At 36.0% G+C, this 18,897-nt stretch overlaps 1 protein-coding gene across 1 annotated transcript; it reads left to right on the top strand.

Moving 5' to 3' along the window:
* Positions 1-11,350: 11,350 nt before the first annotated feature.
* On the top strand, positions 11,351-18,133 carry LOC142639715 (uncharacterized). The gene is given in 9 exon segments (XM_075813857.1): positions 11,351-12,590; positions 12,684-13,048; positions 13,493-13,540; positions 13,542-14,084; positions 14,175-14,592; positions 14,834-14,860; positions 15,449-15,811; positions 15,869-16,083; positions 18,095-18,133. Coding segments are annotated over 9 exon segments (3,258 nt in total).
* Positions 18,134-18,897: the final 764 nt, after the last annotated feature.

Genomic DNA, 18,897 nt, shown 5'->3' on the forward strand with positions numbered 1-18,897 from the left:
AGAGATGAAGAGGGAGTAAGATTTGGGTGAGAGGAAGGGAGAGGCTGCAACACAAGAAAAACAAGAGAGAGAGAGAGAGAGAGAGAGAGAGAGAGAGAGAGAGAGAGAGAGAGACCAACATGAAAATGAGGAAGAAAAGGGTGGGTTAGAGGGAAATGTCTGAAGGAAAGAAGTGGGAGACCAAAAATGAGAGGCCAAAGTGGTGCCAAGCTAAAAAAAATAAAAGGGAAGTCTGAAATTTTTTCAGTGGTACGAAGGACCTATTGCAGCGTTTTTTGACCCTATCCCAGCGCTTTTTGATGCGCTGGAATAGGGTCATCCTATTCCAGCGCTTCAAAAAGCGCTGGGATAGGCCTATCTCCATTCCTTTATGGAGTGACCTTATCTCAGCGCTTCAAAAAGCGCTGGGATAGGCCTCTCTCCATTCCCTTGTGGAGGGACCCTATTCCAGCGCTTCAAAAAGCGCTGGGATAGGCCTTTTTCCATTTCCTTATGGGGTGACCCTATCACAGCGCTTTTTGAAGCGCTGGAATAGGGTTACCCTATTCCAGCGCTTTTCAAGCGCCGGGATAGGATAATTTCAAATATTAAATTAATTAAAAAAAAAAGATTACCCTAACCTATAGCGGCGGTTATAAAACGCTGCAATAGGGCATCCTATACCAGCGTTTTTAAAAACCACCGCTATAGGTTTCCTATTGCAGCAATTTATAAAGCGTCGGTTTTGAGCTGCTGTAATAGGGTTTCTTATACCAGCGCTTTTAAAAAGCGCTGGTACAGACTTATCTATTACGGCGTTTTTTAAAAGCGCCGGGAAAAAAACGCTGGGACAGAACAATTTTTTTGTAGTGTCCGTAGATGTTAAACTTATTTGGAATTCCAAGAAATATATTTATTTTATTTTTCTCTATCATCCTTGTCCTTGAACCAAATGTTCAACTTCACTTCAACCAAACATTTGAATTAATATGCCGCTACTATTCAGATATTGAGTAGTAATGAGTAGAGCTTGGTATCCCGAAATCTTCTAAGGGTCATCACTCATCGGCATACAAGATTCTTGTGGCACACAGAATATGCTTGGCATCATAAATAAACTGATATTCATATTCTACCCCAATCAAGGCCCTGATCTGATGCTTGGTTTGGGTGTCGATTAACCACATCTTCCCATTGTCTTTTTCATGTTCAGGTTTTGCTTTTACTTTTTAAGATTACATGTAATTATGCCACATTGCCACATCAATATTGTTTACAAGATCAAAACACAATCGAATAAAGTAGGATAGTTTTCCTTTTCATTTTCTTATAAAAAAAAATCATCTTTTTTAGTATTAAATAATTTTCCATTGATCCCCATAGCTAAAATGGTAGTACTTCTTTTTAATAAGATTATCTCACATCTAGATTTAGCCTCTTATCACGGTTCGATGACTAATAGATATTCCAAAAAAAAAAAAGTGACATAGATATTGATCTGTGTGCATGAATCTATAAACTCTAAATAAGGATTGGGTTACGGCTTACGGTAATAAAAAACGCTATAACACAAGCACGTAAAAAAGTCTAAAATGATCTATGTTGTATTTAGAGGATTCTTACCATAAATTTATGCATCATGAAAACACTGTCACCCATAGATTAGAAGAAATACTATTTAGTACATATTATTAAGAAGATGAGCTAATTAGAAAGTTTTTCATTCAATTAAATTTAGCTTTGCCTAATGAATAATTTTTTTTTTGATAAGAAATACTTACATTTTATTAAATTGCAGAAAAGTACATAGCATCCTGAGAAAAGATGCAAGAAATGTGGACACTCTTCCATCCAAGTTACAAAAGAGTTGATATTCTTTGCAAAAGCTGCTAAAATATGAGCTGGTCTAGATAGAGACCGGGGCATCAGTGGGGCTCGGCATAGCATGACAAATAGTAGTAGAGTCTGTTTCAAAAATGACATCTCTGACCCCTATGTCCCATGCAAAAATAGTGGCTTCATTTATTGCCTTAGCTTCTGCTTCCAGAGGACCCAACGGCAAAGGTAGGCGTTTGCTTAAGGCTACAATGACCGACCCAACGCGGTCCCGAATGATCACATCGACTCCGATCATGCCGAGTTGGGAGAAGACTGCAGCGTCTATGTTAACCTTGTACCAGGGAAACGTAGGTGGGACCTAACAACCATCCGTGGCTTCCTTGAACTGAGTGGGCCGTAGGTGAGCAAGTTGGTATTCCTGTAGTATGGAGCGAGCTCGCAGCATAATTTCTTGAGGAGATTTGCGTGCTTCCCCAAGTCAAGTTTTGTTTCAGTTGAACCATACACTCCATGTTGTTGTGATGATCAGTTCAATAAGTGTGGTGTCCATGTGTTGCTTGAAGAGCAGATACCAGATGAAGTCCATGAAATTCCTGTGATTGATCCCCTTTTTTTCAAGTGGTATATCTGAGAGATTCCAAACCTCCTTAGCAATAGTGCACTCCCAAAACAAGTGTCTGATCGTTTCAGGTGCTAGAGCACAGGCTTCACATGTGGGGTCTTCAATGACACGTCTATGGTAGAGGTTGGCTTTAGTGGGGAGGATGTTATTGCATGCTTTCCATGTAAAGATTGTAATCTTGTTGGGGATGAGGTTCCAAATCTGGCGCCAAAACCGTTTCTATTCGGTGCCATGGGATGTTTCGGCCGAAACGGAAGTCTGGGTGATGCACAACGCTACTTTATATGCACTAGTAACAGTGAAGCACCCCCTTGGAGTGAAAGCCCAAATCATGCAGTCCCTCGGTTTGTGGCGGCTTAGAGGAATGCTAAGGATGGATGTTACATCTTCATGGAGAAAATTTTGGTTGATCAGGTTGAGATTCCAATCACCATTCTCTTGGTCAATGAGAGAGTCTACTGTTGTATTTGCAGGGAGTAAGGTGGGGGTGTTAGGACCCGGAAAGTGGAGGTAGCCAGCGATCAGTCCACACTCCAATGGATTTACAGTCTCCTACTTTCCAACAATAGCTCGATTGCACAACAGATTGAGCGGACAAGATACTTTGCCATGTAAACGATGGTTTCATGCCAAACTCAGCATGTAAGAAATCTGTATTTGGAAAATATCGGGTTTTAAGTACTCTATAAACCATGAGTGGGAGTTCATCTGTAATTGCCATCCTTGTTTAGCTAAAAGAGCTACGTTGAAAGCCTTGAGATCACGGAAACCTAACCCACATTTTTCCTTTGGTGTGTACATTTTTTCCCAGCTCAGCCATATCATTTTATTTTTACCATCCTTTTGGCTCCACCAAAATCTTTGAATCATCCCAGTCAATTCATCACATAGAGAATTAGGAAGCTTGAAAACACTCGTTGTGTATGTGGGTATGGCTTGTGCAACTGCTTTGATGAGAACTTCTTTACCTACTTAGGATAGCAGATTTTCTTTCCAACTAGAGAGTTTAATGTCTAGCTTTTCTTTTAAAGCCCTAAAGGTGTGTTTCTTTGATCTACCCACTAAAGATGGTAGGCCCAAATAAGTCTCATGCTGTCTAATAACCTTCGCTCCAAAGCAATTTTTAATCTTATCTTGTGTGTCCTATGAGGTGTTCCTGCTAAAGAAGAGAGCAGTCTTCTCCTTATTAAGTTCTTGGCCTAAGGCTTGCTCATTTATATTCAAAAGATGCTCAAGATGGCTGCATTGTTCCGGAGTTGCTTGGCAAAAAATGATGTTGTCATTAGCAAAGAATAGATGAGAGATCCTTGATCCAAGTGGGCAAGCCGATACACCTCGAAGCTAACCAGCAACTGCAGATTAATTTAGAAGAGTTGAAAGTCCCTCTGCATAGAAAAGAAACAAAAAAAGGGGAGATGGGATCCCCTTGTCTCAAACCCCTAGACGGGATTATGTGACCTCGAGGTTTCCCGTTAATCCTGACAGAATATGTAACGAAGGTAATACATTGCATCATAAGTCTCACCCATTTGTCATTGAAACCCATTTTGTGCATAATTTTCTCCAAGCATCCCCATTCAACACAATCAAAAGCCTTACTTATATCTAATTTTAAGGACATCTCACCAACTTTACCACTTCTTTTTTTTTATTAAGGTTGTGCATAGTTTCAAAAGCAACAATAATATTATCCGTGATGAGGCGGTCAGACATGAAAGCATTCTGGTTTTCACTTACAATATAAGGCAGGAAACGCTTCAGTCTAATAGCAATGACTTTGGAGGTGAGTCTAGATATAACATTACATAGACTTATTGGCCTGTATTGAGTTACTTTTGTGGGATTTTTGGTCTTTGGAATGAGAACAATATGTGTTTCATTAAAATTTGGAGGAATAATACCCAAGTTCAAGAAATCTAGAACAGTTTTTGTGACACATTCACTTGTAAGAGACCAAAAATGTTGGTAAAAGAGAGGGGGCATACCATTGGGACCCGGGGATTTTTTTGGATGCATATGTTTGAGTGCCTTGTGGACTTCTTCAGCTGTGAAAGGCCGGGTGAGGGAGGTATTCATCTCTTCTGTTACCATAGATTGGACCGCATCAACAAGGATTGATGTATCAGTAGGACCATTGGAGTGAAAGATGGCTTCAAAATATTCCAAAATTATGGTCTCAGTAGTGTGATCATCCTCCTGCCATTGCCTCGCTGCATCACAGATGCCTTAGTTCCAATCTTTTTGGTTAGATGCTTTTTGATGGAAGAAAGAAGTGTTTGGGTCACCATCAGTGATCCACAAATTGCGTAAGCGCTAGTGCCACATTGTATTTTCAACATCTAGCCATTTGTTCAAAGCCGCTCATACCTCTTGGATTTCAGTATCATTGCAGATAGGGTGCCGCTCTAGGATTTTAAGCTTCTGGTTAAGTCTCGCAATCTTATTTCCAATGTGGCCAAATTCAAGTTTATTCCAAACGGTCAGTTGGTCACGGCAACTAGCATGACAGTTGATGATTGAAACACCATCCGGTTTGTAAAGACCTTCATGCCATGCTTCTTGGACTATTTTAGCACACTTGGGATCTTGAAGCCACGTGTCTTTAAAGCAGAAAAGAGGTCGGGTGCGTAATTGACTAGGTCAAGGGTGTTGTAGCCGGATGGCAAGCATAGAGTGGTGCGAAGTTGACATTGAAACATGGTGGATAGTGGCATTGGGGAAGAGCGATTTCCATGTCGTGTTGACAAGAGCTTGGTCCAGCCTGATGTGACTGCGGCCTTCAGTAGGGTGATTGCGAGACCATGTGAATGGGGATCCAAAGTAGCTAAGGTCAATGAAATTACAATGGTGGATGGTGGTGTGAAAGCAATCCATTTGGCGAGCTAGTCGTAAACAACCACTTGCTTTCTCGGACTGACTTGTAATCTTAATAAAATCACCAAATCAGAGCCAGGGAAGGTGACTAGGTTGTCCAAGAGACTCAAGGAGAGTCCAAGTTTCCTCACGCTTGCTAGTTTCAGGGTGCCCGTAAAAACCTGTCAACCTCTAACACATTCCTGTTGTTTCACAAAATACATGAGCATCAATAAACCAACATGAAAAATTTTTGACGTGTACCTTTGTATCTGGTTTCCACAGAAGAGCTAAACCGCCACTTCGACCATCACTAGAGACCACGAGACCCTGATTGTAGTCCCAGTTTTGTTTCTTGGCGTTCAACTGATCTGTGGAGACTTTTGTCTCCATTAAGAAGACACAGATGGGGGGTTCTTTTTTCCATGCTCTCTTAAAAGCGTAAACTGTTCGGGGGTTCCCAAACCCTCGATAGTTCCAACTTAGTACACTCATTGGACTTGACGGTGCTGCCAAGTAGCCACCGCCGATCCTAAATTATTAGCACAGTGTTGGATCCCAAGTCACGCACCTCGAAAGTCTGAACCAAGCGCCACATACTTCGTAAAGTTCTAGTGAGGGCCTCCAGGTTTATCCTCCTTTTGGTGAAGAGTTTTGCAACAAGCGGTTGTTGGTTCTCAAGGTCCTCTATTGCAGAGGAAAGAGCAAATGGCGAGAGGGAAAAAGAGAGGAGGGAAGAAAAGAGGATTACCAAGATTCCACTAGAGGGGAAAGGAACTCTATTCGGAGAATAGAGAATGTTTTCATCAACCTAGGGTTTTCGAGAGAGTCCTACATGAGAAAAATTTTATGAATAATATTTAAATTAAGAAAGGAGAACGAAAAAAAAACTTACGAAAATGTTGGTAGTAGACTAGTAGTTTAAGAATCTTAATAAGAAATAAAGTGATGAAAATGTTTTATATATCATATACTATATAATAAAAGCTGGGCATAGAAGCCGTAGTTGCGCCAAGTGGCTGTACTAAATTGCAAAAAAAAAAAATTAGAATTTTTAAAATATTAATATAATTTTTTTTGTACTTATCTTCTTCTCCTATAATTTCTAAATTGATAAAATTTTAATTTGATTACAATCCAAACTCTTTATCTAATCATTTTATTATTATAATTTATAAGTTGATAAAAAGTTTTAATTTGATTACAATTCAAACTCTTGATCTAATTCTTTTTTATTTAAATTATATTACTACGTGTAAAAAAAAACTCTCTCAAAGTTATAAAGAAAACAAACAGGTTTATTCTTTGTTGTTTTTCTAAATTTATATCTTAATTTATAGTTTGTGTTAATTTTAAATTATGAATAATTTTGATTATATTCTTTATATTGAATGTAAATTATTGTTTATAGGTTTTTGGTTGTGTTATATTCTTCGGAAAAAAAGAAATAAAATAAAATAAAAGAGTTTATATAAATTTGGTAACAGAGCTAAATAAATAAAGCTAAGAAATGTTTACTAATAATAGTTTTATTAGTAACTTTTTTTTAACATGATTTAAAAAATAAATTTGAACAGAGAGATAATTTATTAACGTGATTTAAACTCTACTAAAACTTTTTTAAGGGATTGGTTTAAAAAAATTGCAAAGTAATTTTCTAATTATTAACTACTATGCACTAACTTCTAACTACTAAAACCCACAATTGAAATACTAATCAGTATGAGATACCATTTCCAAATATTAATATTTTAGCTATTATATATTAACGCTGACTTATATATATATATATATATATATTCATATATATAAAGAGGGGTTTTCTACCTCCCTGCAAAATAAATGGTTTATAGCAAAAATTAGTTAGACAGGGATAAGACTACACCGCATCTTTTCTACAATATATTTAAAATTCAAATCATTTTTCAAGCATATTCACACGCTACACAAATGAATTACAATAAAAATTAGCTAGATAGAGGTAAGACTACACCACATCTTTTCTACAATATATGTTAAATTTAGATAATTTTTTATGCATATTCACACGCTACACAAAGGAATTATAATAAGAATTAGCTAGACAGGGATAAGACTACACAAACTCTTTTCTACAATAAATATTAAATTTAGATAATTTTTCATGCATATACACACACATGTAGCATGCAACGCACAAGACTTCAATTTTAAGTTTAAACTTAAACTTGGTAGGGTGAAACTCACTTGAGTTTCAGTGCCTTCTTCCATGCTTTCAAGGATAAAAATAAAATTCTCATGTGAGTCTCTCTCTACTTCAAATTTTTAAATGTTTAATAATTTAGATTGTTCTTAATTATTGAATTGAGGTTTCACTTAAACATGATTTCAATTATTGTTTCGGATAATTTTTAATTATTAAATTCAAAGGTTTTCCATTTAAATATATGTGATTAATTGAGCCTTAAAGTTCAATGTATTATTAAAAATCATTATATATATATATATATATATTTATATTTATATTAGGTACCACCACCATCTTCCATTCAATTATATATATAAATATATATGCATTTTATGATACCTTGTTTCACACAATATGCATTTATTATGTAATTTAAAAGTAAAATATTTATTTATTTTAAGTAAATTAATAAAAAAAATTATTTACATATAAATTTTGATTAAGCAGTGCATCGCACGGGCATAATACTAATATATATATATATATATATATATATATATATAAATAGAGAGAGAGAGAGGGAGGGAGAGAGAGAGAGTGGGGGTAGCAAACAGCAATCACTAGCAACAAAGAATCATAAATAATATTTTATACATTATTATTTCTAAAGCAAATAGATGCCATTAGAAAATATCAATAATTCTGTCAAACCTTTAGCCTAAAAGGATGAAGAGGCCAATTTCAACTTTTCTTACATCAACTAATAAACTTGTTATATCAGGAATATATATATATATATATATATATATATATATATATATATATATATATAGAGAGAGAGAGAGAGAGAGAGAGAGAGAGGATTCTCCTCTTTATATTGGAGGTTTACAATTTTATCTTCTTTTTTTTTTTTTAATCGGCCGCAAGTTTTTTTTCTAAATAGTTATCTATTTCATTCATTAAAAAAAAAAAAAATACAGCTCACGTTTCATTCCCTTGCCATGCACTTTTACATGATTACAGGTTTTTTATTTCCTAAAAATTACTGTAGCATACATTATCTCTAAATTAGATATATCTCACCAGTTTCTAAAAAAAAGAAGAGATTTATCCTATTCACTTACTACAATAAATACAAAATAAAAATGTAAAATTGTGTTTCATTTTAAAATCCCAACTAACTCACATTTCTTACCTACCTATTTTTTCAGTGAAAAAAAAAAAAAAACTACTTATCAGTTATCATGTACATATTATACTCACAATTTCCCACAATCAATATTTGTGTATTTACTCTTTATATATGTTATTACTTTACATGTTAAAAAAAATAGAAGAGCTTCTGAGAATGCGTGTGAGCGCGTGCTAAGAGGCTAGTGTGTGTGTACACACATACACTAAGGTGTAAGATTTTTTTTTTTTAAAAAAATTTGGTAGGAGAACTTGTAAAGTTAAGGACATGTTTGGTATGAGAATTTTTGTTCTTTTTCTTAAAACAATATGAAAATAGTATTTACATTATTTGTGTTTGACTCCCACTTTTAAGAACAATTTTCAAAATACTGAGAACAAAAATTTGTTTGGAAATAACATTTCTACTTTGAGATTTAATATATATATATATATATATATATATATATATATATATTATAAAAAGTAACTTGTAAATTATTATTATTATTTTTTTGGATAATGATAAGCTTCAAAATTAAAGTGTGAGAATATAACTAATGTACTTTTAAAATTTTTATTTATTTATAATGATATGCTTCAAATTTGAAATGTGATAATTTTTTTGTAATAAAGATATGCTCATTAATTTAAGAGTTAGAAGAGTTTGGGCAAATATGTTGGGTCCCATTTTTTCAATTTATTTACAACTATGCTATTATTATTATTATTTTTTTTTTTTAATCTTGAAAACGTCCTCTTAGTTTTTTTCAAAATCTTGTTTTGAATAGGGAAAATAAGAAATAATTTTCTAAAAACTATATTTAAAGAACATTGGCTAAATAATAGATTCAAGTGTGGGACCCACAATTTTTTGGTTTCTAAAAAAAGAATTATATTTAAATCCTCTTACCAAGTAGTCTTTAAATATTTATGAAGAATTAAACTCTGAATTTTTTTGATTAACAGGAAAATCGGTGCATAGTGTAATGGTTGATCAAATATGCGTTATGATCATCAACTTATGCAAATAACAATCAACTTATTTTATTTAGCTTTTATTTGCTTAAGTGTTTATCTAGTTGTTTGCAAAGAATACTATAAATAAATGCTAAATAAAATAAGTTGATTGTTAGTTGCTTCTTTTGTGTTCTTGACTTTTTCTTTTTTTTTTGCAGGATCCACTTGAGACTCGCAAACAACATAGTCAATAAGCAAACAATAGAGAAAATAAGCAAAAAGATAGCTTTTGCATTACTTCCCAAGTGTAAACTTATTAAAAGCACTTTTTGTCTCATTTTTAAGCAAATAAGCTAACCATGGAAATAAGCTTTATTTTAGTTTTGTCACACATTTAACATAAAAGTTACCAAAGCCTATGTCTTTTGATAAACACTATACAAATAAGTTGTTCCCAAACACAAATAAGTCTACTTATTTGCTTAAAATCACTTTTTGTCCTATCTTTAAGCAAATAAACTAGTGTAGACAATTGATTAGGATTGAGTTGACCAATTTTAGTTGAGTGTAGTTTGCATTGATCAAACATACTCTTAACTTTGTTAATACTACCATTGTCATGGTCACTATCATCATCAACATTAGGACCGTCCATGATGCAAATCAAGGAGCTGGTCATGCTGATCATACACGTGGAAATGGAGTTGAATTTGCACATGACCCTTTGTCACTTCCTAGTGGCCCAATTACAAGACTTAGAGTTAAACGTTTCAGGGAAACACTAAATGGGCTAGTCCAAGAGAATTGGGTTGATTCTGAAAAGACCAAGGTGGGCTCAGATAATAATCAAGGCTTAGTCCATGTCATCAAAGCACTTGAAGAGGCAAATTAATCTAGTCATTTAGCTTGTTTGACTGCCTTTAAGAGTCCAAGAATCCAAAAAAAGTGGGAACTTATTTTGCTTAATTTTTGTGTTGTTTTCAAAACTGTAATTATGACTTGCCTATTCTTGGAGGGTTGTTCCAGGTATATAGATGGGTAGTATGAATTATAAAGATCAATTTTGGTTTTCAGAAAAACTATTCTCCTTGTGAGGTCTTGTGTTCCTCTTGGTTCTTAAAAGAACTTTTGAACTTATCAAGTTAATCTTGTGGCGCTCAAACAACCAAACTTATCACCTTGATTCTTGAGAGTTTCTTAGGAATTCTTGGTGTGGCGTTTTCAATCCAACGTAGTCTTGGTGTTTCATCTGATTAGATGACGGGTCAAGGCTTAACAAATCTTATCTAACGATCTTGGGGTTCCAAACCATCATTGTTATCGGGTTTCATCACAATTGTTGGTTGAGTTCATATCATTTGGTATCAGAGCTTTGGTTCTAAGATAAGTTTGCCTATCTTTTTATTTTCATTCTATTTCCTGTTTCTTACCAAAAAAAAAAAAAAAAAAAAAAACGAAAAAAAAAAGAAAAGGAAATTTCTCAATCTTGTTCCTCACCTTATTCAAGTTCTTGACCTTTTTGATGAGTTTTGGTTGTTTATCATTCTAAATTACTGCTGGATTATTTTGAATTAGTTTCTTGAAGTTTGATTAAGAACTAAAGAAGACACAAAAGAGTGGAAAAAGGCAAGAGTGTGTGAGACCATAAGAGGGTAAAAGCCGTTCAGAGTGAAAACACGAGTGCGAGTGTATCAATTCTTGAGTGAAACACGTGAGGGAGGGCCTGTGAGGATTCTAACCTTGTTTTGCAGATTTTAAACATGGCCAACAATCAAGAAGAAGACACAACTGAAGAACTTCGACAACATCAGAACCTCCAAATGCAAGCACTGCTAGGGAAGATGAGGCGTATGTTGAGGGCTGAAATTGAACCTATTCATGAGAGATTGGATAGGGTAGAAGCGGGAACTCCTAGAGGCCAGCAACATGACATCCATAATAGGCAGCAAGGTGGGCGTGTTCCATGGCGGAATGTTGAGGAAGAGGCGGAGTCGGAGGAGGTTGATGAGCCATATGTGAACCGAGGCAGGTTTGAGCGTGGGTATGGGAATAGAGAAGCTAGGATGGGTAGGCCTATGAGGGATAATGATTTAGGAAACATAAAGATTAAAATCCCATCTTTTCAAGGCAAAAATGATCCTGAAGTTTATTTGGAGTGGGAAACTAAAATGGAGATGGTGTTTGATTGTCACAACTATTTGGAGATAAAGAAGGTTAAGTTGGCTGCAATTGAATTTACTGATTATGCCATTGTGTGGTGGGATCAATTATTGATTAATAGGAGGAGGAATAGAGAGCCACCCGTGGACACTTGGGAGGAGATGAAAATGCTTATGAGGAATCGTTTTGTACCCAATCACTATTATAGGGGACTGTATCAAAAGTTGCAAAAGTTAACTCAAGGTTCCAAGAGTGTGGATGAGTATTACAAGGAGATGGAGGTAGCTATGATCCAGGCTAATGTAGAAGAGGACCGGGAAGCCACAATGGCTAGGTTCTTGCACGGTTTAAATCGTGAGATTGCGGATATAGTTGAGATGCAGCACTATGTTGAATTAACGGATATGGTGTATCAAGCCATAAAGGTGGAGAAGCAATTCAAACAGAAGGGATTGGCTAGGAGGGGACAACCTATGACCAGTCAGTGGAAGACAGCTTCAAAAAGGGACGAGCAGCTGCAAAATAAGCCAAAATTTGAACCATCTAAGAGTGCCAACTCAAAGACCGCCACTACTGTAGGTAACAGTGAGGCTTCAAGTTCTAAAACCCGTGATATTAAGTGTTTTAAATGTCAGGGGCGGGGGCACATAGCCAGCCAGTGTGTAAACAAAAGGGTGATGGTGATAAATGCTCAAGGCGAGCTTGAGTCGGAGAATGAGGAAGAAGTAGAAAATGTTGACATGCCATCTTTGGAGGATGCCGATGATGAGCAAAATGCTGTGGCTGGAGATTTATTAGTAACAAGGCGAGTCCTCAATGTGCAGGTTAAGGAGGAAGAAAGTAACCAAAGGGAGAACTTGTTTCATACTCGGTGCTTTGTAAATAACAAAGTTTGCAGTGTCATTATCGATGGAGGGAGCTACACAAACGTAGCCAGCACTTATTTGGTGGAAAAATTGGCCTTAACTACCTTGAAACATCCTCAACCTTACCGGCTTTTGTGGCTGAATAAATGTGGCGAAATCAAGGTGACAAGACAAGTGTTGGTGGCATTATCCATTGGCAAATATGAGGATAAGGTGCTATGTGATGTGGTTCCCATGCATGCATGCCATTTATTGTTGGGAAGACCATGGCAGTATGATCGGAGGGTTAAGCATGATGGATTCACAAATAAGTATTCTTTCACTCTTAAAGGGCAACCCATTACTCTTGTGCCATTAACTCCAAAACAGGTCAGGGAGGACCAATTAAAGTTACAAAGATCAAATGAAAAGAAAAAGGAAAAAGAAAGGAAGGCCGAAATTGAAAAAAAGAGTTTAAAAAAAAAAAGGAGAGAAAAACATTGATCAGAGTGAAAAAGAAAGAGAGATGATTTCGGCCATAATGAGAGCAGGAGAGGAAAAATTCAATTACATTGCAAAAAAAAGTGAGATCAAGAGAGCATTATTTTCACACCAGCCCCTTGTTGTACTCCTATACAAGGAGGCTCTTTTATGTACTAATGATTTTGTCAGAACTTTGCCGAGCAATGTTGTTTCTCTTTTGCAGGAGTTTGAAGATGTCCTTCCCGAAGAGGTACCTCATGGTTTACCTCCAATTCGAGGGATTGAACATCAAATTGATTTCATACCTGGTGCATCAATTCCAAACCGACCTGCTTATAGGAGTAATCCCGAGGAGACCAAGGAACTTCAGAGACAAGTAGGTGAATTATTGGAGAAAGGATACGTGCGTGAAAGCATGAGTCCTTGTGCGGTCCCGGTGTTATTAGTTCCTAAGAAGGATGGAACATGGAGGATGTGTGTTGACTGCCGAGCCATCAACAACATAACGATAAAATATCGTTATTCCATTCCTAGATTAGATGATATGCTGGATGAATTACATGGTTCTTGCTTCTTTACAAAAATTGATTTTAAGAGTGGTTATCATCAGATTAGGATGAAGGAAGGTGATGAATGGAAAACTGCTTTTAAGACTAAATATGGTTTGTATGAGTGGTTAGTGATGCCTTTCGGCTTAACTAATGCTCCAAGCACTTTTATACGTTTGATGAACCATGTTCTGCGTGCATTTATTGGTAGATTTGTAGTTGTGTATTTTGATGATATCCTAATTTATAGCAAAAATTTGGAAGAACATGTAATGCATTTGAAATCTGTTTTGGAAATTCTAAGGAAAGAAAGATTGTTTGCTAACCTCAAAAAGTGCACATTTTGTATGGATAAGCTTGTGTTTCTTGGTTTTGTTGTTAGTAAAAGAGGAATTGAGGTGGACGAGGAAAAGGTGAAGGCAATCCAAGAGTGGCCAACGCCTACAACAATTAGCCAAGTGAGGAGTTTCCACGGCCTAGCTAGTTTCTATAGACGGTTTGTGCATGATTTTAGTAGCTTAGCCGCCCCTCTTACTGAAGTCATCAAGAAAAATGTGCCATTTAAGTGGGGGAAAGAACAAGAAAAGGCATTTAATCAGATCAAAGAAAAGTTAACTAATGCACCTTTGCTTGTTTTACCTAACTTTGCTAAAACTTTTGAAATTGAGTGTGATGCTTCAGGAATAGGTATTGGAGCTGTTTTGATGCAAGAAGGCCGTCCAGTTGCTTATTTCAGTGAAAAGTTGGGTGGAGCAGCCCTAAATTACCCCACTTATGATAATGAGATGTATGCCTTGGTAAGGGCTTTGGAAAATTGGCAACACTACCTATGGCCAAAGGAATTTGTGATTCACACAGACCATGAATCTTTGAAGCATTTGAAAGGACAGCAAAGGTTGAACAAACGCCATGCCAAGTGGGTGGAATTCATTGAAACATTTCCTTATGTGATCAGATACAAGCAAGGTAAGGAAAATGTGGTGGCTGATGCATTGTCCCGAAGGTATGCTTTACTTTCCATTTTAGATACAAAAATGCTTGGCTTTGAATACATTAAGGATGTGTATGCACAAGATTCTGATTTTGGTGATGTGTTCAATGCATGTGAAAAAGTGGCATTTGGTAAGTTTTATAGGCATGATGGATTTTTGTTTCGGGAGAATAAACTGTGTGCCTAGGTGTTCTTTGCGTGAATTGCTTGTGAGAGAAGCTCATGGTGGTGGTTTGATGGGTCATTTTGGTGTAGTTAAGACTTTAGGAATTTTGCATGATCATTTTTTTTGGCTTCATATGAAACGTGATGTGGAAAGAATCTGTGAGAAGTGTATCACGTGTAAACAGGCTAAGTCTAAGTTGAAACCCCATGGTTTGTACACCCCTTTGCTAATACCTAGTGAACCTTGGACTGATATTTCTATGGATTTTGTTTTAGGTTTACCTAGGACTAAGAGGGGGAGAGATTTAGTTTTTGTGGTGGTAGATAGATTTTCCAAGATGGCACACTTCATTGCATGTCACAAAACTGATGATGCATCACATATAGCTGATTTATTCTTCAAAGAAATTGTTAGGATACATGGTATGCCTAGAACCATCGTTTCTGATAGGGATGCAAAGTTTTTGAGTTACTTTTGGAAGACTTTATGGGGAAAGTTGGGAACCAAGTTGTTGTTTTCTACTACTTGTCATCCACAAACGGATGGTCAAACTGAAGTAGTAAATAGAACTTTGTATTCTTTGTTGCGTGCTATCATTAAAAAGAACTTGAAAACATGGGAAGATTGTTTGCCACATGTTGAATTTGCTTACAATAGAAGTATACATTCTGCATCTAAGTTTTCACCATTTGAAATTGTTTATGGTTTTAACCCATTGTCACCTTTGGATTTAACTTCTCTACCTCTGAGTGAACGTGTGAACTTAGATGGCAAAAAGAAAGCAGAATTTGTAAAGATGATTCATGAAAAGGCACGGCTGAACATCGAAAGGAGGACTCAACAATATGTCCATCAAGCCAACAAGGGACGCAAGAAGGTAGTGTTTGAACCAGGAGATTGGGTTTGGTTGCACTTTAGGAAGGATCGTTTTTCAGAAAAACGGCGTTCAAAACTCCTACCACGGGGTGATGGACCATTTCAAGTAGTGGAGCGCATCAATGATAATGCCTACAAGCTTGACTTACCAGGTGAGTATGGTATTAGTGCAAGCTTTAATGTTGCTGATTTGTCTCCTTTTGATGTAGGTGATGATTTGAGGACAAATCCTTCTCAAGAGGGGGAGAATGATGTAAATCAAGGAGCTGGTCATGCTGATCATACACGTGGAAATGGAGTTGAATTTGCACATGACCCTTTGTCACTTCCTAGTGGCCCAATTACAAGACTTAGAGCTAAACGTTTCAGGGAAGCACTAAATGGGCTAGTCCAAGAGAATTGGGCTGATTTTGAAAAGACCAAGGTGGGCTCAGATAATAATCAAGCCTTAGTCCATGTCATCAAAGCACTTGAAGAGGCAAATTAATCTAGTCATTTAGCTTGTTTGACTGCCTTTAAGAGTCCAAGAATCCAAAAAAACGTGGGAACTTGTTTTGCTTAATTTTTGTGCTGTTTTCAAAGCTGTAATTATGACTTGCCTATTCTTGGAGGGTTGTTCCAGGTATATAGATGGGTAGTATGAATTATAAAGATCAATTTTGGTTTTCAGAAAAACTATTCTCCTTGTGAGGTCTTGTGTTCCTCTTGGTTCTTAAAAAAACTCTTGAACTTATCAAGTTAATCTTGTGGCGCTCAAACAACCAAACTTATCATCTTGATTCTTGAGAGTTTCTTAGGAATTCTTGGTGTGGCGTTTTCAATCCAACATAGTCTTGGTGTTTCATCTGATTAGATGACGGGTCAAGGCTCAACAAATCTTATCTAACGATCTTGGGGTTCCAAACCATCATTGTTATCGGGTTTCATCACAATTGTTGGTGGAGTTCATATCAGTTCATAAACTTGGGCAACCTGATAAATCTAACCAGACTTAAATTGAAAATGGATTGATTTGGTGACTAAGGCTATCAATGACAAGTTTTCTCCCCAAAATATGACAATAGCAAGTTGAGTGGCAGGTTCTCTTCTTCAAAATTCAACAAACTCGACCCATTCAAACATTTGTTTCTCTCTCTTAGTCCTAGATTTGTTGAGATATAGTGAGATCCCAACTAGATTTGGTGAGATCTTGATTAGTTTGGACAAGATCCAACTAATCTTTGCCACAACCGGACTAATCCCCGCCTTTTCTTGTCATTTTTTTACTTTATAGTTGCTGCTACCAATGTCGATTGAAATGCCTGCCATCGGTGAAAAGCTTGTTCTGTCTAATTTTTTTGCTCCTTATTTGTCGATTGTGGGTTGAGCTTTCCTCCACTCAACGTAACGAGTTAAGTATAAACCTAACTTGATTTGACCTATGAACACGTCTACTCAAACATCACCATCTTTATTATCACTCACCATTATTACCACATGATGACTATTATCACTATTGTAATTTTTTTAATAATTCAATTATTCTAACAAGAGGAAATGAGAGATTTTAATTTTGGACATTTTCATTAAAAATATTATGAGATGTCAATTAGTTGAGTTACAATACTCCTGACAACGCCATAACAATATTGATAGCAAGTCATTGTGGTTAATATTAACATTAACTGTATAACTATTAAGATATTGTAATTTCACCTTTTAAAATATAAGAAAGTGAAAATGAATATTGATGAGATTGAAAATTTCATCAGTTGCAACTAGAACTAGGTGATGCGTGCATTTTCTTCCAAACATGAAAAATGAGGTAGTTTTTGTATATGATAAGTTGGTTCTCTTCAATTTCATCAGTTGCAACTAGAACTAGGTGATCCGTGCATTTTCTTCCAAACATGAAAAATGATGTAGTTTTTGTATATGATAAGTTGGTTCTCTCTACGAGTCAAACAAAAGCCCAACGAGGTGATGCATGCATTGCCAGGTTAATTTATCATAATATCAATGATTTTCTTTTTTTAAAAGATTAATTACCAATTTACCACTGCATTAGGGTACACTCTACTCGCAATATCTTATCTATTAAAAATTAAAAATATATAATTTTTGTTTTTTTGCTAATTTTTATATTAAATGTATGGCAAAAGAATTAAAAATTAATTTATTATTAAAAGTTAGATTAATTATAAAATAATTGAGACAAAAAGGTGTTAATACCCATTTTCGCGACACATTTTACAAGCCCGATTCAACCAAGCCCGACTTTCTTGTGGGCTCAATTCATGTATTATATTTTAGGAGAAACTACACTTTACCACTCTAAACTATGCACCAGATTACACTTTGCACCATAAACTATCCAAATGCACACTTTGCACCATAAACTATTACACTTATCACACTTTGCACCCCGGTGTTACTTTTGCTGTTATGTTTAACAGAATCTTGCTGTAAGTGACAAGCACATGCTTCATACTTAGGTGGAACAAACTTAAAAGATTGAAATGCCCTTCTTCAAAATTAATAAAAATAGCAAGATTCCGTTAAATATAAAAGCAAAAGTAACACTGGGGTGCAAAGTGTGATAAGTGTAATAGTTTAGGGTGCAAAGTGTGCATTTGGACAGTTTAGGGTGTAAAGTGTAATCTGGTGCATAATTTAGGGTGGTAAAGTGTAATTTTTCCTATATTTTATTTTATTCTTTTAAGCATGACCCAAGCATATGCAACTTATTGGGAGAAATTGAGGAAGTATGGTTTGGAGGATATGGGTCAGTTCCTTTCAGACCTTTTGCATGAACCTACTCCATGCGTGCTACCAAGTGGGCAAGGGACACTGGTAGCACCTTAGGCTCATGGAGGAGGTCTTGTACCTAAGATTTCCACCTCAAAAGAGCTTTTATGCTCTGGGTGACTGTGCCCTAATTTTCAGCCCAACACCATTTTCCACACCAAAACACAGCTGACCCTAAACTAATTAGCTAACCTATTGTAGCCACCAAATGCAGCTATCAAAAGCCTACAATGACAAGGAAACAATAGCTAATGGAGTCAGCCACTTTATTTCCAAAATTATGCTAAACTCTTCCCTAAACAAAAGCAACCTAAGCCAAAACACCAAATTAGTATCATGGGGAATAAAAGCCTCTTCCACTACTCAAAAACCAGTCACTTAGAGCACCCCAAGTTCAATACAAAAGGCCCCAATCAAATTCAAAAGAAACTAACCACGTTCTACCCTCATA

The sequence above is a fragment of the Castanea sativa genome, chromosome 6, assembly GCF_040712315.1.
Source record: "Castanea sativa cultivar Marrone di Chiusa Pesio chromosome 6, ASM4071231v1".
Taxonomy (NCBI): domain Eukaryota; kingdom Viridiplantae; phylum Streptophyta; class Magnoliopsida; order Fagales; family Fagaceae; genus Castanea; species Castanea sativa.